The 25,803-nt window shown below is 32.6% G+C and overlaps 2 protein-coding genes across 9 annotated transcripts in view; both read left to right on the top strand.

Annotated features, from left to right (window-relative positions):
• The window catches only part of LOC126838713 (uncharacterized), a 137,118-nt gene extending 119,607 nt beyond the window's left edge, over positions 1 to 17,511 (top strand). Inside the window, exons 8-24 of one of the 2 annotated variants that reach the window (XM_050573364.1) lie at positions 3,526 to 3,593; positions 4,590 to 4,761; positions 4,835 to 4,974; positions 5,093 to 5,288; positions 5,383 to 5,544; positions 6,343 to 6,627; positions 7,264 to 7,512; positions 7,635 to 7,813; positions 7,875 to 8,027; positions 9,420 to 9,711; positions 10,966 to 11,157; positions 11,253 to 11,403; positions 12,730 to 12,961; positions 14,185 to 14,314; positions 14,452 to 14,587; positions 14,740 to 14,946; positions 16,176 to 17,511. In XM_050573364.1, the coding sequence (XP_050429321.1) occupies positions 3,526 to 3,593; positions 4,590 to 4,761; positions 4,835 to 4,974; positions 5,093 to 5,288; positions 5,383 to 5,544; positions 6,343 to 6,627; positions 7,264 to 7,512; positions 7,635 to 7,813; positions 7,875 to 8,027; positions 9,420 to 9,711; positions 10,966 to 11,157; positions 11,253 to 11,403; positions 12,730 to 12,961; positions 14,185 to 14,314; positions 14,452 to 14,587; positions 14,740 to 14,946; positions 16,176 to 16,924 (3,693 nt within the window). In that variant the 3' untranslated portion in view covers positions 16,925 to 17,511. Of the gene's footprint in view, positions 1 to 3,525; positions 3,594 to 4,589; positions 4,762 to 4,834; positions 4,975 to 5,092; positions 5,289 to 5,382; positions 5,545 to 6,342; positions 6,628 to 7,263; positions 7,513 to 7,634; positions 7,814 to 7,874; positions 8,028 to 9,419; positions 9,712 to 10,956; positions 11,158 to 11,252; positions 11,404 to 12,729; positions 12,962 to 14,184; positions 14,315 to 14,451; positions 14,588 to 14,739; positions 14,947 to 16,175 lie in introns of both variants that reach the window. The other variant, XM_050573363.1, reaches the window with a different exon arrangement.
• Positions 17,512 to 24,194: 6,683 nt separating this feature from the next.
• The window catches only part of LOC126838674 (uncharacterized), a 156,352-nt gene continuing 154,743 nt past the window's right edge, over positions 24,195 to 25,803 (top strand). For 5 of the 7 annotated variants that reach the window (XM_050573290.1, XM_050573289.1, XM_050573287.1 and 2 more), the window contains exon 1: positions 24,195 to 24,848. In XM_050573290.1, the coding sequence (XP_050429247.1) occupies positions 24,840 to 24,848 (9 nt within the window). In that variant the 5' untranslated portion in view covers positions 24,195 to 24,839. The remainder of the gene's footprint in view (positions 24,849 to 25,803) is intronic. The other 2 variants (XM_050573292.1, XM_050573291.1) reach the window with 1 other exon arrangement.

Below are 25,803 nucleotides of genomic sequence, written 5' to 3'. Positions count from 1 at the left end.
TCCTAGTTTCAAAGTAAATGTTAAAATCATTTTATTAGTTTGAAGGATTTCTTTTCACATGTGTTTGCGCGCATCTTTAGACTTTCGTAATTACTTCCCAAGGGTTTCAAACAGGAAACCACATTCACGAACAAATAAATTGTGCCAATAAGACGCTAATATTGTACTTTGTTATTTCAAACGTGATTCCCGACGTTATCCTTAATCTTTCAGGTCAAGAAGCGAGAACTAAATCATTGCAAGCGCGTTATCTCATTTTTATTGCCTCTTAAATTTATGAAATCGCAGGGAAATTACTATTAAACCGACCGAACACTTGAACGACAGTAGTACGGTTTTTTTTTATTTACAATTCGTGGCCCGTACTGATATCATTTTTAAAAAACAAATGACTAAAGACCCTAGATTATCGTTAAAAAAATGGTTTTTTGTTTACCGTGAGGTTTAGTTATATAAGTATAAGACTGAAAGACATATGTTGTTTAAGTGCAATTGCCGATCAGTTTAATGGCGTTAAGTCAATATTGAAACACGATTTTAAATTGGTCGTTACAAACGCGCGTGGTACTCTGTTGATTATTTACCGTTACATAGAATATTTATCTTAACTATTAACGTTCTGCTATGTGCAGTAAAAAACAAAACAAAAAAAGAACGTTATAATAATATAAGCAATTGCCGTATAAAAAGTACGATGCCCTTCCACTGTTGTCTGAAGGTAACTAGAAGGATTAGGTTTTATGTTTTATTGCCGTTCTTATTCATTAGTTTTCTGTTTTTATTTGTGTCATTATTATGATAATAAAAACTCTGTCATTCATTAACACTGTGACATTATCTCTGGGATATGGTATAACAAGGGTCGAATGTTGAATACATGTACAAACAATAATAAAACGGACATCCGCACTGGCCGTTGTTTTTAATAATAATAATAATAATAATCCACCGGCGTTCGGTTTAGGCAATTTCGGTGCACCCGTGCGTTTGTTATCTCATAATATAATAATTATAATATGGTACTCCGCATTGTCGTTGTAATTACAGATTACAAAATATTTTTAATTAGTGTAAATTTAATTTTGTTTAATATACTTATTTATTATGTTTGTCATGTTATAAAGGTCAACCTTTTTTAACTAAACTTAGTAGTTTTAATTACGGTTTGCTATTATTTAACAATTATTTATGGATTTATATAAAAGAGCTAGTTTGTTGTGTACTACAAAAATATATTCATTTCTGCAATAACTGTCATGATTTTCTTTTTCATCGTGTGTATATTATAATAAATACGAAATTTGTATAAATATTTATACTAAATAAAGTTTTAGTTTTTACAAATATAGTAATATTTATATCGATAGCCAAGCACAAAATTTAATAGCTTGCAAATGAAAAACAAAATTCGGTTAACTTTAAATCAGTGGCTAAGTACGCGTTCTATTTAAAATTTATAATATTTGCTTTAACTAAACCGTTTATTTAAAGTATTAAAATAATAAGTTTGTCTAAATAATTTTTACTTACTAAAGTTAAAATAAATATATATTTGATAAATATTTTTTATCAAGCAATCTTTTTTGGGACGTTCCAGGTCAAAAATAGATAAGAGTTTAAGTTATTTCGGCAAGCCAAATATTTTAACAATATAAATCATATTTCTTTGGTTAAAGCAAATAAAACTGAATGCTCTATTTATAATCAACAGAACTTTGATTAGGTTAACAAGATAACATTTTCAATACTTAAGCATGAACTACTTAAAAAAAAAGTATGTTTTGTACGATTTATTTTGAAACCCTGGTCATACTCTACTATATTACCACCCACTTTTATATTGTAAAATAACAGTCAATTATAGAAAAACATTTCCCGAAACTACCCGGCGGCAGTTTCCTTAAAAGTTAAAACACTATGTTCAATACAACATTGGCAAAAGCTGTTTATGTTTTATTTAAACTCTTATAACACAGTGTTTGTGGACGAATTTAACAGAGTTATACTATTTGTATTTACATCCTTCTGGTTGTTTATATTAGTAGTTATAACGTTGTGGAAAATAGAATCGCATCTAATAATATCGATAAATGACCGTGTCGAACCTTCCCGGTGTTTTTCAACTTAAACAGTTTACATCCCGACCGTCGAAATTGGTATCCAGCTTAAGCGTTTTCTTTGTGTTTGAAATGTCGACTTCAATATTACTGGGGTGTACTCGATGGAGGAAAACAATCCGTTCCGCGTTTATGCGGTTAAGACAAATCACCACCAGAGCATTGCAACAGCTACTGACATAGTAGTAGCCGACACGGACACTTTGACTGCCGCTCGTTCTCAGTCGTTTATATCTTTTATCTCTTGACAGCCATTTTGTCTTCCATTCAATTGCCTATAGCTGGACGTCTATTCTAAATCTGTCATTAGTTTTATAGAGATTTACTAGAGAACTAAGCCGTAGCTCGAAAAAACATTTCCTAGAGGATTTTTAAATTTGTATAATACGAATTTGTTAATAGCAATAAAATGTTTAATAAAAATAATGTATCATTTTGTACCAGGAATCATTACTGAAAATTGTATGCTTAAAAAACAATATTAAATTTTTTAAAAATTTTGAAATATTGTTAACTATTCAAAATTAATGTTAATGGAGTCTTACTAGATATCATTTTTTAAAATAAATAAAATTTAATAGGGTTTCCATCAGATAAAGTTTAATAAATGTAAATTATCATTTAAAAAAAAAATGTTTAAAATAAATTTACATTTTTTCAGCAAAAATTAATATATTTTTATCAATTGATAGGACAGGTTGTAGTTGTAATTATTTGATGCGTTGGAAATGTACACAGTTTAAATGGACAAATTCTGCCATTAGATACTACACACCGTCTCGGCGCTCACTTTTTTTTATACTTAGCTCGATCCACGTCTGTTGCGCTGGATAACTAGTAATTTTGAATATGTTAAATCTTTCATGGATTGAAGTGTAATGTGGATAATTTTTGGATTTATCCTTGTCTTCAGTTTTATGCTGACGTTTCGGAATCATTACAAAGTCTATCCTCGGAGCGATAGGCACCGTTTTAATTTCTATTGCTTTTTTGAACAGTTTTTTCCGAAGTTAGCTTCTGGGTTTAGTATTTGTACCATGTCGAACTGAGTGTTATATGTCCGTTGTTTCATGTTATTTTAGCTAGTTCTCTTCCAGTTTTTCTTATTTAGAACTTGACACATGACGTGCATGGTATTTTATATACACCTGGTGTTTACATTTTTGGTATTTTGTCTTTCGAGTCTCGAAATAACGACTCAATTACTACTATGTTTGGTTTAAATACCGTTTTTATTTTATATTAATTTATTCTATGTGATCGTACCTTATGACGTTACAATCACCGTATACTGTGTTTTTTAAATTGACTTACAATTATTTATTTAAACTTAGTAAATACAGTTATATTATTAAAATTAAAATGTATAGTATATAATAATAATTAGAATCGTTTATTTTGTTTACAGTTTAAAAAACATTCAAAGACTACCTGTTCCTCACATGAAGATTGCAACTTAAGAATAACATTTGTCGAGTAAGTAGAACTCGTTTTAATATTCAAATTTAGTATAATGTTTAAAAGTTTTTATAAGCTTTTTAGTTTTAAAACTTTTGTATTACCTATGATTAAAAAAATAAAAAATAAATTAGAATTGTTTAAGAAGTAATAATTTTTAATAAAGCGCATAATTGTTAATTATTTTTAAATGAAAAAATATGTTTACTAACCATAATAATACTCATTATAAAAACAAAATCAACAATTGTACTTTTGTCGTGGTTTTTAACTCATTTTAACATTATATTGTTAGTATACTAAATAAATTCTAAAATAATAGTTTCTCTAGGTATTCTATTGGATACATGAGTTAATATTATTGACTTAGCTACCATTATATTTAGGTAGGGTAACGTTTAGGACTATCATTCAAATGAACCTCACTAAGCAAACAGATAATCAGGAGTCGATTTTCCTGAGTTTATTACGGTATACTTTCAAACTAAGTAATTATTGGAGTATTAATTGGAAGAAAATCTAAAGATAGAAAACCTACAAAGAATGGGTAGTTATTTTAAAGGCGAGGGGCAGGAGATGAGTGTCCGGAATTGGCCATAAAAAGGAAAGAGGAAACTATAATGTATAACATGCGGCAGTGAACAGTACAATAATATTTTTTTTTAAATACTTAAACATACACTAAATGTATTAAAATAACCAAGCGTCCAAGAACGTTTTTTATATTTCATTTTAATGCGTAATATGCGTCTTCTTATATAATCTGTAATTACGTATGAACGGACAACCAAGTCTGTTTCGCAACTGTCTGAGTAACAAACCCGATAGCTCCATTACCGAGTTTAAACCTTCATGTTAGTTTTTGAACCTTAAAGTATTAAAATCCATATGTAGTAGGTTGTAGGTTATGATTTTATGTCCTACACCGTTGTGTTTTATGATTTCACGTACTACGGCGCAATGTTTATATTTTATGTTTAAAGACAAATAAGTTTTAATCCCTGTGTATTGTAGGTCAAGCACTGGTGAAGTTCATTTTGAGTTTTATTCTCGGAAATCGGATCACAAACACGTACAAGGCCTGTTGAATAGCATGATATCCAATGGCTCTCTACCAGGCCCCAGACCCGTGCCATTAGTGAAGACTTCGTTATCTTTTCACCAAGAAACGGCTCTTTGGCTAAGCGTAAGGAGAAATCGTAAAAAATCCTAACCTGACTTAGTTATAGCTAAAAACGTATGTTTTAATTTTATTTTAGAAAATAGAAGTGAACAAAAATCCAAATGTACCCGAAGGCGAACAATTCATCATATCTTGTATTGCTCAGGGTTCATCATCGATGCAGTACAGATGGTTCAAGGACGGCTATCCGGTCAATGAGTCTATAGCTACTACCAGGTAAAACTATTCTAGATCCAAAACCTATTACAAAAAAGAACGACAGTGAACATATAATGCCTTGCGTGGCTTTTGGCGTTTTATTAACTTGATGGTGTTCGTGACATACTCGTTTTAGACAAATTTGGACAACCGTTTATAAGGACAAAGTGGAAAAGAATGTCATGCTGGTTGTAGAGCACGCTGACCTTATGGACACTGGAACCTACACGTGCGAGTTGACCGACCATACACGCCAACAGTGCAAGTCCATTAAAGTATCGGTTATCCCATTTCCCGAGATCATCGTCAGGCCTACAGCCACAGTACAAAAGGTATTTATTGGCCGTTTTGAAGTAACCCATCAAAGCTATTTTGGGTACCTACCTTTTGGTTTTACCCTGAGAATTCCGTTTATTTAATAACCAGGGTGACAGCTTGTCCATACCATGCATTTCGAAAAACGAATTTAAGAAGTTCGGCTACACGTGGACCAGCAGTAGCGGTGGTCTAGTTACGATGTCGCCACCAGAATTGTATTGGGAAGACTTTCACCGTGGAGGCAGTATACTATACGTAAACAATATACAGGTACATACGAGTTTTTTAATTAAATATTCATGTTATAAGTAGTTATTAGCTACATTAAGAGTGGTTCATTAAGCATGAGACACTTATTTTTTTTGAAAATAGTTACAATTTTTCTATTTATAAACATTTTTATTTATATTTTTGTACACAATTATAAAATTACCAAATATTTACTTTTGTTAGTATTTTCCGGAGCGCTATCGACTTTTGAAACTTAAATGGAAAGAAAGAATAATTTGCTGATAATTTTGACTGGTCGATAACCAGTTTTGGATAATTAGTCATTAAAATTAAAAATTTAGAACGAGCGGAAGGGTGGAGTGTAGTATTTTTAGTATCTGCGGGCACAACTATACCGCACTCCACATCGCGTCCTAAATTTTAAAAGTAACTTCCAAAAATGGTCATCGATCAGTAAATATTTTCAGCAAATTATTCTTAATTCAAAAATTGAACGTTCCTATTTCAGCTCCATAAGTTGATAATGCTCTGGAAAAAAATTAAAAAGATAAAAATTTGAATATTGACAATATTGTAAAATAACATAAATTAACATTTTTCTAAAAAGAAAAAATATAAGATTGCAATTATTTTAAGAGAACATTTATGTCTTATCCTTAATGAATCAACCGGTCAGTAACAGAGCTATGTCGGTGTACACAATAATGTTATTTGTTCCAATGTTTGGACACCTTTTAGCGTAGTATCCACCAGTTTTCTACGTGTTACTTATTTTAAGTATATTTTATACATATTTATATAATTGCTTATTTTAATGCCAAGTTGTGTTTTGAACAGCAATCAGAAATCTACACGTGTTCGGCCGCCAACAACTTGTCTGGAAAGCGTAACGCTTCTATGCACGTGCACGTGATCAACACGACCGACACTGCATATTGTAAACCTGTCGACGGGTGGCCTTTAACCCTTTCAGGTACTATAGCTTCGATCGATTGCCCTAATAAGTCGTCGACCAACTACGCTACTCGGCCATGTCAATTGAATTCGTCAAACATTACCGAATGGCAAGTCCCCGATTACTCATCTTGTGCACCCGACTATTTGAAGAAAATCACCAAAAACGTGAGTCAGGAAATCACTTAAATACAACTATGTTTACTTTCAATTTTATAATAAACTGTTGAAAACGGTCATATTATAATATGCGGTAACTGTTTCCACTCGTGGATGTACACAAGAGATATTTTACATCTTATTATTTGTATAAGTTTAAACATATTAACACACGCAAGTAATAAAATATAATAATGTATGGATGGATAGGTCTCACATTGACCTCGTTGTTCGCGTATAATCTCGTAGAAGTATCATACTATCTCGTGATAGTTTGATGTTATTGTGCTACAATATGTGGTCACTGTGATCATTATAATATAACCGCTTCATAACTCCAAGACAACTTTGAGCCACTGTGTTGAGTTAAAATTCCGATCAACTAATAAATTGCTTACACTATTAGGTACTATTTCACTGTTTCTTTTTTATGTTATGATCGTAAAAACACGGCACATATATTTTTATGGTATACTTTGCACATAATATTCGTGGCCTATTTAAACCTATGTATTTTTTTTAATAACTTATTATAAAATAAATAACTTAAAATCAGCATTACTTTTTCGTGCTATTTATATTCGAAGATAGTATACAGCTTACAAACGGTAGTGTTATTAAAAAATTGTATTCATTATTTTACAGTTTCAAATCAGAACGTTGGGGTTTGAACGAAACGTGACAGCTACCGAGACGTTGAATTTGTTGTACGCTGACATTAGCAAAACTGAAGAATGGCATCCTGGCGAAGGTGAACCGATTGTCGATTTTCTTAGATCGGTTACCAAATTTTTAATGAAATCAGCTCAGTTAAGTGATTTGGACCGGGCGACGCATAGTTTCAATGGCATACTAGACGTTTTGCTGAGAAATAAATCCATCGCCAAGGTTTCGGTGAGTCATTATTCGGAAACAAATTTTATTGGTATAGTCCAGATGAGGTGGTGATATAAAATGAGAGAAAATGTCGGTGTGGCGGTCTAATACTGATGGTCTTTCTTTATGTTTTTATCCAGAAAATCGCTCAAATGGTAGAAATGGTAGAAGAGTGGACGATGTTAGAGGCGTTTTACATAGTCACCAGCAATGGAACCAAACGGTTTACCAACCGAATAACGAACCTGGCCATTGATTCGGCTTCGGAAGTGGTCGGCGAGTCGAGCAAGAATATTACATTCACGTTTTTTAACCACAGGTAAGACATTGAGTTTGTTATTGTTGTTGGTTTCGTTATTAACTTGTTTGCCCTCCGGCAGGAACACGACGGCAACCGCTCAACTACCCAAAGTGGTGGTGTCCGCGTACGACATAGAAATCGACAAATGGATTAACAAGTCTTTCAACGTTGGAGTGATCACGTACAACAACTTGTCTCAGTACTTTCCGAAAAACTATTTCCTATCGCCCAAGTAAATACATATAATTAGTCAACTGAATGCGTTCACATCAAACAAAATGATTGTCTACTGTGCCGTGATGAAACAGAACCTCGTTATCATGCCCGCAACGGCCTGTGCCCTTATAAACGTTTCGCTATTAATTATTTGTGCTACTCGAAGGTTTTAATTAAAGAAACTCCAAGGTAGAACGCCGATTCTCCGCCTGCCTCGGTAAACGTTCTAAGATTGTCACGTAATTTACTTTTTCGAAATTAAGTTCCAATCGTATTCTACTCCGACGACAATTTTTGAAAGTCGTTTAAATACTTCAAAGTAACACCTGCAGGATATAAAATAAAATGTAATATTGGTCTGAAAGCATGTACTTAGTTATCCGGTGTTCGTCGTATTTCTTAATTAAATAACTCAAATTCACAAGTCTTTCCCTAAAACGTTCCTTATGATTTTAATTTACGCTATACTTTTTGTTCTGACGCGTTTGTATTACAGACACGCCAAAAGTAATCTGCACTATATTTACATGTGTAACGATGTAAACTATCGCGATAGTTTATTTTTTTAAAAGCAATGATTTTTTTTTATTGTTTTTATTCCAATTTACCGAATAGAAACATTTCTAATAATTTAGTATTGGAAGTAAACAGTACTTTGTGAGATAGTACAAATATTAATAGTCGACAAATATTACTATAAAAACGTTTTAACAATATTATTAATGATCCATTTTCATATTTGTTGTACAAAAAAAAATCAAAGAGTTCTAAAATCGTTAAATCTCGAAAACCCTCATCAAGTGTAATAAAAACCATCGTAAAGTCGGTCGAGACCCTCACAACTTGATTTCTGTGTAGCTATTTACTGGACAGCTAAAATGTGAAGTGAAGTTCATTAGATACCAGCGTATACTTACCGACAATACTTGTTTAATAATTAATACTAGTGTGTACTTGTAATACTCCAAAAATGATTTCCTAAAAAACGGTTTTTTCTACTTCGGTCTCACGCGCGACCTTTTTTTAGCTTGCGTTCCAACATACTTGTCGATGAAGAACCTGAAAACAGATTTTAATTTCACGACTTCTCCACTAGAAAATAATTTCGCCCGCTTTTTCCGTTTTTTTTTTTTTGCGTGTAATTCTTTACTAATATACTTTTATTTTTGAATCGAATACCCGTCGATATTAAGTTCGAAATTGAACAACATAAAACTTCCGGTTTTACAGTAAACTGTATTTATTAAAACGAATTTCTCGAGACACCCGTATTAGAAAAATAGTAATGTGTATTTTACGGGGAAATGTTTTGGCACTGTAGACATACGAACCAAAGTGAAATACGCACTGTCTATATTTTACCCGATAATAAATTCATGTGTACTGAATGCTATATTTTTCTCCCCAGTGGCAACGACGAATTTGTGTTTGATCTGAAAACGCCAATTGTCAAGGTGATCGTAGCGCGAGACGGCCAACGCATACACATGCCGACAATGGAGACGACAATTGATTTCGTCTTGAAACTACCCGAAATCAACGGTACTTGGAACTTGACTTGTACGGTCACCGCTTCGACGAGCCAAAAATGGAACGAGACCGCTTGCCGGATATCCGAGGCCGGTTCACCGGAAAATGTCACTCGGTGTCATTGTCCTTCCGCCGGTCTGTTCGCCGTGTTCGCCAGGGCTGTGCCACAGGTCAGTGTTGAGTACGACAGTAATAACACAGAATAGATTAATCCGAATGGACACTGATAACAAATTACACGGGCAGCATATGCCGCCGTCGAAATCAGTCCACCATCTTTATTATTATTGGGGGAAAAATCAGTGTACTCTTGCTTACATAATATACTGTTTATATACATATTATATAAACAATGATGGTCCAACAAAATGGCTACCGATTTTCGTTTACATTAGAGTGTTCAGGGCGTAGTAATAGCCTGAAGAGAGTGCCGATTAAAGGCATTCTGAAATTGTATTTCATTAGTTTTGGTTACGTTAAGCCTTATGAAGAATTCAGTGCAACTTTGACTTACACCGCTTTCGTTTTCTTTCAGAAACAATCATTTGCGCGATTCTTATGAAAATTGCCTAAACGGAGAATAAAATGACCACACGTTAATATTTGATTTACTTAATTGTATCTATAACGTTGGAGAACTCGTGTCTTAGTCCCTCTCGTTTTATCGAATAATATTGTCAGAATACTCGATATTTTGTAGATTGGAAAGTATAAAACAATAATATTCTAAAAAAGAATCTTCCATTTCCTTTTGTCCGCTCGGGTCAGAACAATATTCGATAAAAGCAATCCATTATTCAACTTTATAAATGCATAAATTTTCAGATTGAATCTTCATATTGATGGCACTGTTTGTACTTTTTATCAAATGATACTCCATTACTTCAAAAAAGAAAATGCAATGCGAATCGTTGATACTGTATATTTATCTTACAGCAATTCGCTTACGAACCGTAACTCATTAGTTAATTTGATTAAAGTTTTAGCTTATTGGAGCGATATCGTAGTTTTTTTAAACTATTTTAACAAAGTTTTTAGTATTACGCAACTTTGATAAGGGCTTAAATTAAGTAACCGTACACAAATGTAAAAAATAAATGTATATTTATGTACATATTAGAACGCTGCTATGTTATTAAACAAAAGTAAAAATGATTTAATGTAGTTTTGAATATTTGTTAGGTTGCCTAAAAGGCGAGAAAACTTATTTAATTTCAAAAATGGTGCTAAAATTTAAATGAAAACTATATTATATATCAGTGTATAAACTTATAAAAATTATTAATTTTTAATTAAAGGTTAATTATATTTGAATAGCTTTTATAACTTTTGAAGCGCTGATCATCTATGTAGCTTCAAATAAAATACAAAAATACACCTAAATTTATTTTGATTTTTTTTTTGTTAATTTTTAGTCTTTACAGATAATCGAAACGCTAAAACAAGACGTAATTGTGATAATCGGATGTGTTTGTTGTCTGATACAGTCCACAATAGCACTGATACTGTTATTCGTCCATTGGATTAGACATCCAACGTGCATATTGTATCTCAAGATTCAACTGTGTTTGGCAATTGTCGCTCAAATGTGCATGTTTTTATACGCCGTACAAAAAGTAATCAAACAATATTTATAAATTCAAAATTGTACATCAATCGTAGATTTCAAGTGTTATACTCAATGGTATTAAAATTCCCGATTTGTTTGCAGAATGATTATGCGTACTTCTCGTTGTGTTTGCAAATAGTGAACATTGTCGAGGCCACTTCACACCTAAGTCAAGTGCTCATTGTTTACACAGAGATAATCAGCTTCCCTATGTTTCCCACAATAAAATTGTCTATTATCGGTGTAGCAACAGGTAAGTTTGACACAGTATAACGTATAAAAATAATAATACTTTGATCGTTTTTATATTATTATTAAATTCATAATAAAATGATTGATAACAATAGTTGGACGGCTATACCTAGGATAAAAACTGTGTTTTGTTGGAGTTGTATAAATATTTTTTAATGTTTGAATTAAGGTGTTACCAGTGGGTGGCTTCCTCGCATGTTAATTATTCAACCTATGTACATGTTCTTGGCAAAAAAAACTTATTGTAAATATTGCACAGATTGTTTTGTTAATATAGGTATAGGGAAAAAACTGTTTGAATAAAAGTTATACATAAATAAATGTTAATAAATAATCGATAACATTAATTAATTTTTATTTTGAAGTAATCTTTTTGTTTATTATAATTTCCACAGTAGTTTTGAATAAACCATTAATAAATAAATCGCATTCCGGTAAATAAATTGATTATATGAAGTACATTTTTCCTATCTTTCAAACAGTAATCAGATAATTGTTATGTGGCTACCCAAAGAAGCAAAGCATTTGAAAAAAATAAGAAGTTTTACTAATAAAATTAAAAATGTTGACTTCGAATTTGGAAGTATTGATAAAACCATTTCCTACTGATTTGTCCTAATGTATCCTCATTACTATACTCTAGCCATAACGATTAGGATTCTTTAAAAAAAGAATACCCATATCGAACTTTAAATAGGGCGTGTAGTATCCTCTTAACGTTTTCTTATTTACTACTCTCTTTCGCTTATGTTATAAAAAAGTGTTATAATGCTATTTATTGAACTTCAAACGTTATTTTGGCACCAACGGTACTCAGCATACCGCATTCATGCTATGTGCGTGGGTCGTTATGGCGTCGGTATTATTTAGGTATTGTTTTGCATCCCCATTAAGAAAACTATTTATTCCGGTTAGCGTGGAACGCACTTTATTATATTATTATTATTACAATAATAATCCCAGAGCATTAGATTAATACCTATAATATCATTACCGTTGTGCGACATCGACCGTTCCATTCATTCGATACGAATATTCTGTAAAATATAAACGAGCCACAATAGGAATTAACCAAAAATGTATTGCGTTGGTCTTATAATACATCATTTACTTGTACATTACCCGTACAGTTTTCGCAGTGATCGATTCGTTTTCACGCTATTCGACATTCCGTTGCGCCCAAATGGTTTTCCTTATAACAGTAATCATTCATGATAATATACTGCAATCTATAACAACAATCATTTAGAAATACTGCAATAGAAGTATAATATTATTATTCACTGCCGCTTAACTATACGCTAAACATCCGTTTCACATGTTTCAGCCGCTCCAGTGTTGTTTGTGCTCACCATCATGTTAATTACGAACATTGTTAGCGTCACTCCCTTACGGCCGTGGTGGTCGTGGGTGGAGAAATCGGCATTTTTATACATTTATTTTGTACTTTTTGTACTGCTCATGCTCATGTACGTGTCTGTGCTGTCCATTTCCGTATCCAAGATGAAATTCATCAAGGAAAAACTGCAACGCAACACGCCGGGTTGTTTGAAAAAATGGTAAGTATAATATTATAACAACGGTAATAATATTATAACAATACGCCACACGCTTTGGCCGTGTTTCCTGACTGTCAGGCCAGACAGTGTGTTATGTTAATGCAAACAACTATCAGCACATTCATATAAAATAACCTCGGTAACATCGGCTGATACGGGATCACAATATTATGTTATTAATAAATAATACCTATTAAGACCTACTTAAACTGCACTATATAAAACGTCCGATGTCATCGTCGCACGTGTTTAGTCTGTTTAACCGAGTACGAGGTACGTGTATGGTATTGATCGTTGTTATTTATGAGTTTGCACATGTGTTAACCCAATATTCAAATATTCTTCTTTCCATTGCGTTTAGATTGCTGTTATTTTTTTACATAGACGACAACATTTTGCTATTATTTGTAAAAGGCCCCGGACGGTGTCGCGAAAATCATTGTTTTCACGGTAAACGGTATATACGCGTTGTTTGAATTTAATAACAGTGTCTTTACCTAAATGTCATAGAAAGAAAATACATTTCATTCGAATCGATTCTCAGACACAAACAAATCAATATATTATTATAGTAATATTATGCATTTTACTGATATATTATTATACTTATATAAGTTATCCGATAGCGCTTTGAGTTATGATTGATAACCGAGTTAAATAATAACAAGAGCCGAATTAAACTGTACTTGCATTGGTATATTCTCGTCTGTAGACACTTTCTAGTAACAAACAAAATAATGTTAATTAGATCAGTATAACGAGCACAATCAAATACAGGTACAAAATGTCCACATCATTATCTATAGAAAATTCACCAATTGTAATGGAAAATAATATTTCCCATTCAAATATTATAGAAGGAGAAATTATTAACGACTAAGAAGAACTTAATTATAGTATAATGTCTGAGTTAGATTCGAGTTCAGACAGTCAAAGAAAACTAATAAGTTTTAATGACAACATTTTTTTAATTTGAGACCGTTTATGCAATACTGAGACAACTTTAAAATGTTTATAGTTTTGTACTTATTTTGCAAGTTGCAACAGTATAATATTGTATAACTATGAACTATTTAGCTTTAGAAAATGGAAAGAAAACCACGTGTATAAAGATTTAACAACAAGGTTTTGCATCAATCAATTATTAAAAAATAGAATACCCGCTACCCAATTGATTAGATTTTTCAAACCAAAATAGTATGTAAAACTGTATTGTTTTTCAGGATGGGCCTGATTAAGAGGTCAGTGGCCGTTCTTTTGATGGTTGTCGCCACAACTGTATTTAGTATTCAGTACTTCATTTATTTGGAAAAACATTTCAATTACATCTTCAGCCTTTCTTGTGCTCTGAAAGTGAGTTTTAGCGCTATCTGTAAGAAATAAATACAGGATTTCAACGTAACGGTGCTTAACAAAAGATGGCGCACGTGTAGCTTCCAGTATCGCGAAAATAACATTATGATTGAACAGCGTTTTTTTCATTTTTGTAGGGATTCGTCGTTTTGTTTTGCTACATACTTTATACAGAAGAGCCGATCAACTTAAAAACCGTTTATCGTCTGAAATACCCACACGACCAGTCAACCGGCGAAATCCATTCAGACTCGGACGGAAGTCTGTTGAACTGTAAGTGCACTCTCAATTTATTATATAAGTATTATTTTTAACGAACACAAACAACGTACATAACGTCTAAAACTAACCACGAAATATAGAAATGAAATTATTGTTTTTATATAGCGACAATAATCTACCTAATGTCCCCCGTTGATCCGTAGGTTTACCTAAAGAAATCGTTGAGTTTGAAACTAAGCAGCTGGCAAAAAGTGACATACTGGAAATCGTGGACAGTCCTCAAGAGTATTTTGTAAATCAAGGAAAACCTGTGTCGGTCGTCAGCAATTTGACTAGTTCGTTAAAAAGAACTGGTCACAATTCCGAAACCAAAGCCAAGTCGGTGACTTTTCTCCACGATTTAGTCACGGGTAAGACCGACGAACTCTAAATGTTATGAAACATCTAAAAAATAACGCTATAGGATCACTTTTAGTGATTCATTTAAGGTATTATAAATTGACGTTTTGAGTTATCACTATATATAGATCGTTTTGTTAAAAAGCCAAATAAATGATCTTGTAATTGTGTTGTACTTGTTTTAGTGGATTACTCTCTGATTTTATATAATGTCATTACTCTCAAAAATGTAGTTTATGACGGCGATGTTCCGTTATTAAATAATACTATAAGTTCATATTTTTCATAGACCAGTCTTATTAAATTATACTAATGTCGTATGACTTATCTGGGCCATTAAAATATTCAGCTTTATATAGTATAACTTAAAACATAACTTTAGGCTATAAAAATGTATAAAATAAATAAACAATTAAAACTTTTTCCCTTAAACTTTTGAAACACCCATTATTATTTTTTCTATCCGTTGCCATTTGAATTATTTATAAACCGTAAACGAAAACAAAGAGTAATAATTTCATGGTTTTGTTCGAGTTACAATTTTTGAAGAAAAAAAATGATCGAATATTTTATACCTTTTTAAAACAATCCATAAATGGCAAACTGTCAACTTTAGCAGCTAACGTTGAATTTAATGTAACTTATGGCCAGCTTCTGCACTAGCTATATTAAAATTTAAGTATATCATCATACTAGTAACAATATAAATTTTGTATTTTTTCTAACAGTAATGAGGAATCTTGATGGGTAATTTATTTTTTATTAAACAACCTAAGCGTCTGTTACTAATGTTGTTCACTACTTTTTTCATTGTTATTAGTCTGTTATAAAATGTTATACTTCTCCAGTAGTAATCATATAATATTAAAATTTGAGTTGCGCTTAATAAACAATATTAAACGACGTACATCTGGGGGTTTTTTCGTAAGAGTGTTTCAATAACTTTTTTATCGAAATTTTGAAAAATATAAATATGTTAAACTAATGTTATTGTTAATATTTTTAATACGTCGCAAACATCATTAAATCGCTAGATATTTAACAGGCGTCCTTGTAAATTTTAACATTTAAATAAAAAACAAAATAAGTGTCCAGTACTGAACAGTACACCACACGTGAAACCACAATTATAATTGTGAGGTTTAATTCATTATGTGCACAAATTCAACATAATTATCATCGATTATACTCGATTGTGTTTTGTGTGGTCGTACTTAAACGTCATTATAATTGCTTACAGGGTGTCAAGTGAAGCCGTGCATCAACAACAACAACAACATCCAGTCCGGTAACAACGGCAAGTGTTCGTCGTACAGGAACAACAGCCGAGCGCCGCTACTAGAGACGACGGTGGCCGAAGTAGTGCCGGTGTACGGTGGTTGCAACGCGGCAGAGTCGGGCGGATACGGTGACGGCGAAGAACACTGGCAGGTGGTGCAGACCGACTTCGAAGTGCCTGCCGGCGGTGACACGGCCATCCGATGTGTGGTGCAGCCACCGCCGGACATGTTGGCCACACATGTGTGTGTAGAAGTCGGACTGGTCATGTCGTCGGCCCTACAACAGGTGACGGCCGAACAGAACAGCGATCCGCCGCAGCCGACGGTGCCCACAGTGGTCGTTTGCAGCGTCGACGTCGAACCTTGTCGTCAGCCGTCGCAACTCCTGTCGAGCGATGACGACGGCGGCTGCGGCGGCAGCGGTGATAACGTCAAGACGCCACCGGAAGATGACGCAAACGACGGTCACCAGGAGGACGACGGCAACATGTTCGACAGAATATCGCAAGACTTGGACTACCTGTTGAACCGCATTAGCCCCGTGGACGCCGCCTATTCGCCGTCGTCCTCGTACGTGTGCCTCTCGCCCGCAGCCACGTTGTCCGAGGACGACAACCGGCACAGCCACCACCGCAACCGGAAACCGACGAGCGCCAACCGTCAGGACGTCGGTTACGGTGCCGCGGTACAGAAGCGAACAAACCTCTGATGGGAATACGATTTTTGTTTGTTTTATTTTTGTCCTAAACCGTTCCTTGAATTTATACAGGTTTTTTGTATGATTATTATTTGAAATAAGTTGATTTTCAAACGTTCCTAAAAAGATATAATTTATTATAATATTATAATATACCTATATTTCGTGTTCAGTAATTTTTTAAGTCGATTTAAACCGGAAATATTGCGCGAGATCCTACTATTTCATTGTGCATTGATATTAACCATTAAATATTATTGTAAGCGGGCGGTACTATACCCACCTCCGCGAATGTCCTAATACAAAATATGTGATTTTTTTATCCTTTTTTTTTGTAGTTGTTTTTATCGGATTACCTAATAGTATTTTATATTTAATCTCAGTGGTCAACTGAACCTAATTAAATTATTATAACTACTATTATTGTTGTCATTAACACGATATCCGTCGAGGTGAAGCGTCTAAATTATTATGTTTAGGAATATCCTTTTTTAAACAGTATTATTTTGTGAAAAAGAAATTTTTGTTTACAGTTCTATTTTTGTTAAGACAATACATTTTTAAAACCCTATATTATTATGAGAGTTATAACTAATTAAATTGTGTATTGAACCATGTTTACTTTTGTTCAAAGTGTAATGAAATAAAACTAAAAACAACATTATTTACTAAAATTAAGTTAGTGTTTTTTATGTATTGTTTTTTTTTGTTCATGAAACGAACCATAAATAGTATTTGGGAGTTGTAACAAACACGTAATAAACAAGGCTAAGTTAGGCTATAAATAGTATTTGAATATTGTTTGACTTATTCACTCGTAGAAAAAACCAGCAAAAGTTAAATTTATTGGGTTAGTTATAATCCCAAAAAAACACTTCGTTAACTCAGGACTCAGTGTAAATGATTACTGAGTAAAATAAAAATCAGGAGAGTTAAAACTTAAGCTTTAAAATATGTTATAGAAAATCGAAGTTAAGTAAATACCATAATGTAGTTTAAGTAATTTACATTGTTGTCAACAAAAAAAAAATCGGCGAACATTTAAAAATGGTCATGCAAAAATCAAAATTTAGTTTACTTGGCCGGGAGTGTTAGTTTGTTTTCCTGCTATAGTTTTCCTACTATATTCCTATTATAACGAATACTAAATTTCTGCCATATTTACTAAGTGGACAGTAGGAAAAAAGACTTAGACTTCCAGCCAAATAAACTAAATTTCGATTTTAACATATTATAAGATTTTATATATTGGCAACGATGTAAGTTACTTAGACTATATCATGATATTTACTTAACTCCCATATTATATCACATATTTTAAGGCTTAAGTTGTAACACATCAATTTTTTTTTTACATAGTGACCATTGGGATATCCAAGTTAGCTATAATCCCGGTCAATAAGTCCACACGACATTATTATTATTGGGATATCCGTAATTTTGTTTTTATATAAAAGTAGGAATGACACGAATAATTTACTCATTTTTACAGAGTATAGAATTATACAAATTACAACTTAATACGCCCTGGTTACCCTTATAAAAAAGCGCTCAGGTTCAAAACATATTTTAACTAGTCTAACTTGGTAGCTTCTGTGCGAAACTATCAAGATTTCTTAAATTTTTACGAGTGCTGGTGATTGTTGTTATCGTGTTTTTTTATGTTTTATTGTGGTCCGAGTATTGATCATGTACGTCATTATAACATTTCTTAAAAACGAAACTTCTTTAAGCCTAATAGAATGTAGTAGATTTCAAGTTAAGCGTAATTAATGTAATAAACAGAGTTTTTAGTGAATTTCAGATTCAGGGCTGTTTCTTCCATTTATGTCAGTCTATATATAGACAAATTTAACAACTTGTAATAGCAAAATTGGATAAAGAAACGAGAAAAATTCCAAAGAGTGTAAAATGATTACTTCATTAGCGTTTTTATCTATTATCGATAATTAGTTTAATTGAAATTAGTCATATGTACAAAAACATGTTCTCAAGAGGGACTACCTCTTATTTCATACTTTGAAAAAACTTATGTGAGTGGTAATATTAATAATCCACGGTCCCCTCCTTTTATTTGGAATGTAAGAGACCAAACAATGTTTAAATCGCATCGAACAAACAACGTTAGTGAAGGACGGAATAATTCCTTCAATAAATTAGTTGGAACAAAAAATCCGAGTTACTGGACAGTTTTGTGGGCAATAAATACAATTAGATGAATGTGAAAAATTATTGTAATTTTTAAATTATAATTTTAAAAATTACTGTAATTTTTAAATTATAATTTTAAAAATTAGTGTAATTTTTAAATTGTAATACTGTGATCTGGAAATATGTATACAATATTTTAAAGCTATAATTTTAATTTTAATATTGATGTCTGTACAAACTTTCAATAGAATCGGACCGTACAAAATATCCGCTTTCTACAATCTACATTTTTCCCCGACCGTATAAAATATCCGCGTGTTGCATTTTTAATGCACGGCTATACCTACCAAGTAACCTAGAACCCTTTTCTATAAGATATTTATAAACGAGATGGCTATAGGTATAGGCATAAATTATTAATTTCTGGCTTTATAAATCGGCTTAAAACTGCAAGTCCATAAACCGAATTCCGTTCAAAAGGCATTAGAGATTTCAAAGATTTTGCGAAATTTATGGATGAGTATGTTCATATATTTAAAAAGAAAATATTAAATACATAGGTTATTCGTTTAATTATAGAAGCCAATTAAAAATTAATTTGCGTTTGGTTGCCAAGGTAATTGTTTTAGCCGTTGCATGTATCGTACAAATATTTTTCGAATTTGATGTCAACAGCTTGATTTGTTGTAGCAGTTTTCAGTACCTTTAAAAGTTTTATACCATCGGCAACATACTTACTTATATTGGTCTTTAAATATGCAGTTTGTAATTTATATTTTCTTAACTAAAAAATACTCATCAATTTAATACTTATTGATTATTATTTTTACTTGTTTAAATATAAAAATAATGATTTTATTTTCTTGTAAAAATAAGATTTTCTGTTATTTTAAAATAACACTATACTATTGAACATACATTTTTTAATAAGAACATCCATTTTAACAGAAAAACAGTAAGTTTTGTCAACTTAGCGACACAACCTTTTTTAGTATTTATTAACTATTCTATTTATAAGGCAAAAATTAATATCTTATCTAATTTCGTAAATATTGGCAAGTGAGCCAGGTATGTTTTGGATAGGCACTCTAAAAACTGTTTATAATTTGAAATTCTAGATTATAACTCCTTTTATAAATTATACCACTACTACTTCTACATGAAATCTCCTGTTGTGGAACATTTATTGAATACTAATCGTAGCGTAAAATAAGTAAAATTGCATATATAAATAATTCTAAAGAACTTAATACAATTATAGAGGCAATTGACATATTAAAAAATAGGAACAAATTGTTAAACTGGGAATTAAGTCCATTATACATTTTAATACATAGCTAAAAACACGTTTTAACTACGAGTTATCACTTCCGGTATGACGCTGCTGTATTGGTATGAAGAACGATGTTTGCCCGTAATCGGTCTCAGTCTGTTGTTGATATTTCTGCTGAAAAACGCGTATACACACTAGTGTATATTTGAAGTTAAATTTTTAATTATTTTTATTCTTTACTATGTAACCACAAGTTTTCTTAAGGTTCTTCGGAGTTATTTAGTTTTATAATTCCAAAAACATTCTGAAATTCCTTTATTATTATTTTATTTTTATTATTATATATTAATATTTATTAAGGAGGAGGAGTGGCCGAGTGGGTAAGGCGGCAGTGTGTTAGCGCTCACTGTCGCCGGTTCGACACTTCGTCACGGGCGCTCCGACGACGGACTTGACGACCCGTCCTGGACAGCGAATCCATCTAAAAACCATCATCTCATGATGGCAGCGTTAGGCCATCAATATTTATATCAATAAAATAATTATTTTCTGAAAAATTGATTTCATATCTTATAGTTTCAAAGAATAATTAAACAATCAATAAATACCTGAATAATATTTTCATTAGTAAATTGTTGATTACGATATTGTCTTTTGGTAACCATAGAAACAATTTATTAAGAAAGACAGATAAGATTATATAAAATTAAAATATATATATACACATTTTTTTATGTTGTTAACTCTTACGCGAATAATGCATTTTCCTATCCATAAATTTCATTCTAAATGTTCAGTAAATTATTCTTAAAATTAAAAAGTCAAAAGCCCCGTCATAATTGAAGTAGTTAAAACATATAAATTCATTTTGTAAATTTTTGGTTAAATGTCAGTCTAAAAAATTTACGTTTTTTAAATTTTATCATCTGCTAATTGGCAAATTGAACTATACTTTTGGATTACTTCAACTTCTTTTTTCTTCGTTAAATTCCCTACTAGACTTTAAATAAATGTTATGTATATTTTGTTTTAAAAAATAATAATGATCTGTGTCAAAAAATGTTAAATAGTTATATACACATTAAATAATTATAGTCATTTGGTAAACTTAAAAATAAGTTGAACTGAATTAAATGGACGAAATATGCATTCAAAGAAAAATATTTATGAGGCGACTATTAAAAATATATATTGGACCATTTAGTTAACTTCTACAATGCACACAAGAAACTTTGACGTAATAATAGATGCTTGTAGAATAAATGTTACTTTAGAAACTTTAATTTGGTATTCTTTATAACATAATAGAAAAGAAATTCAACAAAAAATCACTCGAGACTTTATTTTAAACAGGGTAATAGGCAAAGCCCCGTTATTGATTTGGTAATAAAGTACATATTAATACCATTTTAAAACCATGACAATACGAGTAACTAAAGAGAGTTTACATTTTATATTGATACACTTCATATTCTTTTTCACTTGTTCCTATAAAACCTTTTTAAAAACACTAAAGAAAACTTTCATTTGCCAAAATTTCGACTGCACATTGATAGTGACTTTATTCGTGTTTTATTCTTTCTAATTCTTTAATCGATTGTATATGAGCTTAATACGCGTTCAACAACACAATAACAATTGAATTGTTTACAAAGCTTATTAAAAAACTTAATTTATTTGTTCTACCTATTACTTACCTCTTATTATTTTTTTTATCGCTTAATCCCGTTCGACAGGCCATTGTGTAGATTGTATTTTTTTAACAAAAAACGCTATACTAGACTAACCAATAATCATTTAATTGAATCGTGTCAATATTGGAATAGCAACATGCGGTAAGACATGAAAACGAAACACAACAGTAATTGCTTAGCTATTACATGCAATTTCTTTTTCTTGACTAATGACTTGCTGCGAAACGTGTAATTTACTTTTTATAATAGTTGATGCGTGTATAAAATCTACTTATAGGGAGCTACTTTTGGAACCTCGGTAAGGCGCCTAGCCAATCTTTTGTTAACTTAAATTAAATAACATGAATCATTTTTTTTTTAATTATTATTTTACCCCTTAGGTATCCGATATAACCCAGTAAAGAGGCCAATTAACTATAATATTTTTACTTAATTGAAGTTGGACCAGTCAAAACCTCACAATTTTGTCACAACAAAAACATTTTTACCATCCAAATGGCTTTTACTTGTAAACAAAATTGTATACGTTAAAAAAAATACTTTAAAGCTTTTATAAATTGAGCTGAAAATAAATTAACAGCTAAAACCGCTTTTTTATTAAATATTGGCTATAGAAATATTAAAAATCATCCGCCTCAAATCTACTTTACTGTAAAACTATATAATTAGGTATTATTCAATAATAGTACAGTTTATCTTAAATTTAATAAAATTAATGTAACAAAAATAATTAAAAAAGTAAAATAGTTAAGTGCAAAAAAAAAAGAGGTAGCACAAATGAGTATAAATTAATTTTTAAAAATATTCACTATCAAAAAAATGTATTAAATTTGTCTTATCTTTGTTAGGTATTAATTAATATTAGTACTGTATGATTAAGATATGATTTTTTAGTATGAGGAAATCTTAGTTAAATTTATTTAAAAAGTTGAACTTAAAGTGTTTGTTATACCTAATGAGTAATGTCCCCTAAATTTCTGCCAAAGGTAGGTACTACACTTAACTACGTACAGAAGGACAATGTACACTTGCCAATGCATTTTTTAATAACGTTGTTATTAATAGTTATTTAGTACTTATAATAACCTGAGCCTGACACAATAGTTTTTGGAGGGCGAGATTTTCCCATTGTGATTATTCAACCGTGTATTATTGTTATTACGATCATTGCGGAAATTTTCAAGAAGAAACGTATCGAATAAAAGTTTTTTTTTTGTTAGAAGAATATAAGTTAAAAGCAAAAAAAAGCCAATCGTATAAAGTTCGACTCGACGATGACTTTTTTTTAACATTTAAGCGTACATTGGGCCTGTTAATGTACGTATAATGGTGGGAAAGACGGGCTCATCGGGCAGAGCCTGAAGCAATCAAAACTTCAACGTCTCCGAGCTGTATGATAATAGTTAGTGTAATATAATAATATATATATTTTAGAGTGGAGAACATAAGTGCGGACGGCGGAAGGAAGGGGTACGTGGCGCTCGGCAACTTTAGCACGCGGCACCGCTAAAAGTCATGAACTGTTTTACTACTTACTGATTTTCGTCTTGGCGTTAATTTTCTACTTATATACACCGACGGTTTACAGGGTTTTGTGTATGTGTGTGTGAGTGCGCGCGTAACGGCTGACACGACGGGCGAAGGTAAATCAAACAAAAACGGAGAAGAAAATAGAAAAAGAAGAAAACACACGGTCGGCCGTTCGCCGAAAAGAGTGCGCGAGACGTCGAGTGTTGATGAAAGAGGGACGGCGGCGGATGACGGAAAAATGAAGTAAAATAAAAATAAGGGAGAAGAAAAAGAAAAAGAAAAGCGATTGATGATGGAGAGAGAGAGAGAAGCGGGTAAAGTCGAAGTCTGTAAAAATGGGGCGACTGGCGCGGCGGCGATGAAGTGAGATGGGAGGGCGCCGCCGAGGGCTTGTTGCTGTTTAAAGTAATTTCTCTGTCGAGGCGGCGGCAGGGAGCGCGTTCGGTCTGGACACAAAAACGGGAAATGGAAAAGATTGGATAAAGTGCAGCGCGCGTCGTCACGGCACGCCGCGGAAGGGAGGCGAGTGGGTCGGTGGCGTACCGGCGGCGGCGTGCGACAGAGATAGCGCGTGTAAAAGTTTTTCCAGTCTAAGTTTCGCAGTCGGCGTGATTATACCGTTGCGAGTTGAATGGCGGCGGCCTCCTTTAACCGGCCGCTCACACTGTCCTACACGCACACACGTCGTACATGTGGCGTACGCGCTCCGCACACACGTGGACGGCGACACGTACTGTAGGAGCCGTAGCCGCCGGCGTCTCGTGGTCACGGTTTGGTGGGATCAACCGTCGTCCGTTGTCTTGCCGTTGATTATTGACTACGGCCACATTTCGCGTTCCGGCGTCCGGTCGTTGATTTGCCGTCATTGCCGTGCGGTGCAAATAATTTCCCTATGACATTATTATGATGATTATTATTAATATAAGCACGCAAAAAACGTCCCGGATTAACACGAGTTATCGATTGGCCGCGAGGGAGAGTTTTTGTTTTCTCCAGTTGGCGGCGCGCGCGCTTCCGGCTTAGGACGACGGCGACAACATTCTTTTTTATCAACCCGTTTTTCCCGTGGCCACCCGCCCGACGACAACGAGTCGCGGCCACCGTCGACGGATCGCACCGGAACCGTTCCTCGCGTCACGGTCGTCGAGTGTCATCCGGCCACCGCAGTAACCAGACTACCGTCGCGTCGGCTCAGCTGATCTCGACGGACACGGCGACCCGCGCTCCACGTTGATCACCGATCTCATACCGCAATCATGGCATTACTGCATTTCCTATTATGATCAAGGTGAGTTTTCGCCAATACTACTTTAGTATAATACACTAAACTATTTATTTGTCATTAGTGCACTTAATATTAATGAATGAACTTAAAAATAAAAACGTTATAATAACAATTCCTTGCAAACCACATAAAGATAACAAGTTGTATTTACTTATCTATATATATATATATATATATACAAATACGTACAACATATTATTTATTTAAAAATTATAATACTAAATAGATTATTCATTACAATATAATATTATGTACAATGGATAAACAGGCAAAACGAATCGCTTAATTTCGAAACTAATTAAAACTTTTTCATTGGATTACAATATTACCCCACCTTACGGTCGTTATATTAAGAAAACTATTTAATTTTATTGGTCGTAATAAACTTTGTAAATACTAACTTTCAAAAAAACATTCTTCTTCCCAAATTAAAATTCTAAAATCTTTTTAAAATCAAATACTTAGCTGCTTTACTAATAATTGTCATTTTTCAAATGCAATATATTTCATGAGGTTCTCAAAAAATGTACAGTATACATTGTTCTTCCTTGAACTTTTTAAGAAATGTACAAAAAATCTAAGCATAGTACATTGTAAAATGTAACTTAACATACCACGCAAATAAATTGGCTGTCTTTTCCAAGAAAAAATTATAAGAAGGGTTAATTCGAAACCAATCAAAATATTTCCCTCTTGTCGGTTGCTAACACATCATGATTAAAGCGTAGGTTTTCATAATTTTAAAAAAATTTGTGGAAATTAAAGCACAGGAATCTAATTAATATACCGACATTGTTTATAGATATTAGATTGATAATATTATATTATAGCAATATACCTACATGGTGTTAGAAACTTGTTTTACAGTTTTCGTTTTTTAGTTATTTTTCTTAAACTACTAACAGGCATTCTAACACTTTTTCTAGTTAGACGTCACAGTAAAAATTGTTTTTCGACT

The sequence above is a fragment of the Adelges cooleyi genome, unplaced genomic scaffold, assembly GCF_023614345.1.
Source record: "Adelges cooleyi isolate 19-005CV unplaced genomic scaffold, UGA_ACOO_1.1 ACOO_flye_CR_arks_rails_tigmint_CR_PRNA_30, whole genome shotgun sequence".
Taxonomy (NCBI): domain Eukaryota; kingdom Metazoa; phylum Arthropoda; class Insecta; order Hemiptera; family Adelgidae; genus Adelges; species Adelges cooleyi.
This window is presented reverse-complemented; position numbering and strand designations above follow the sequence as displayed.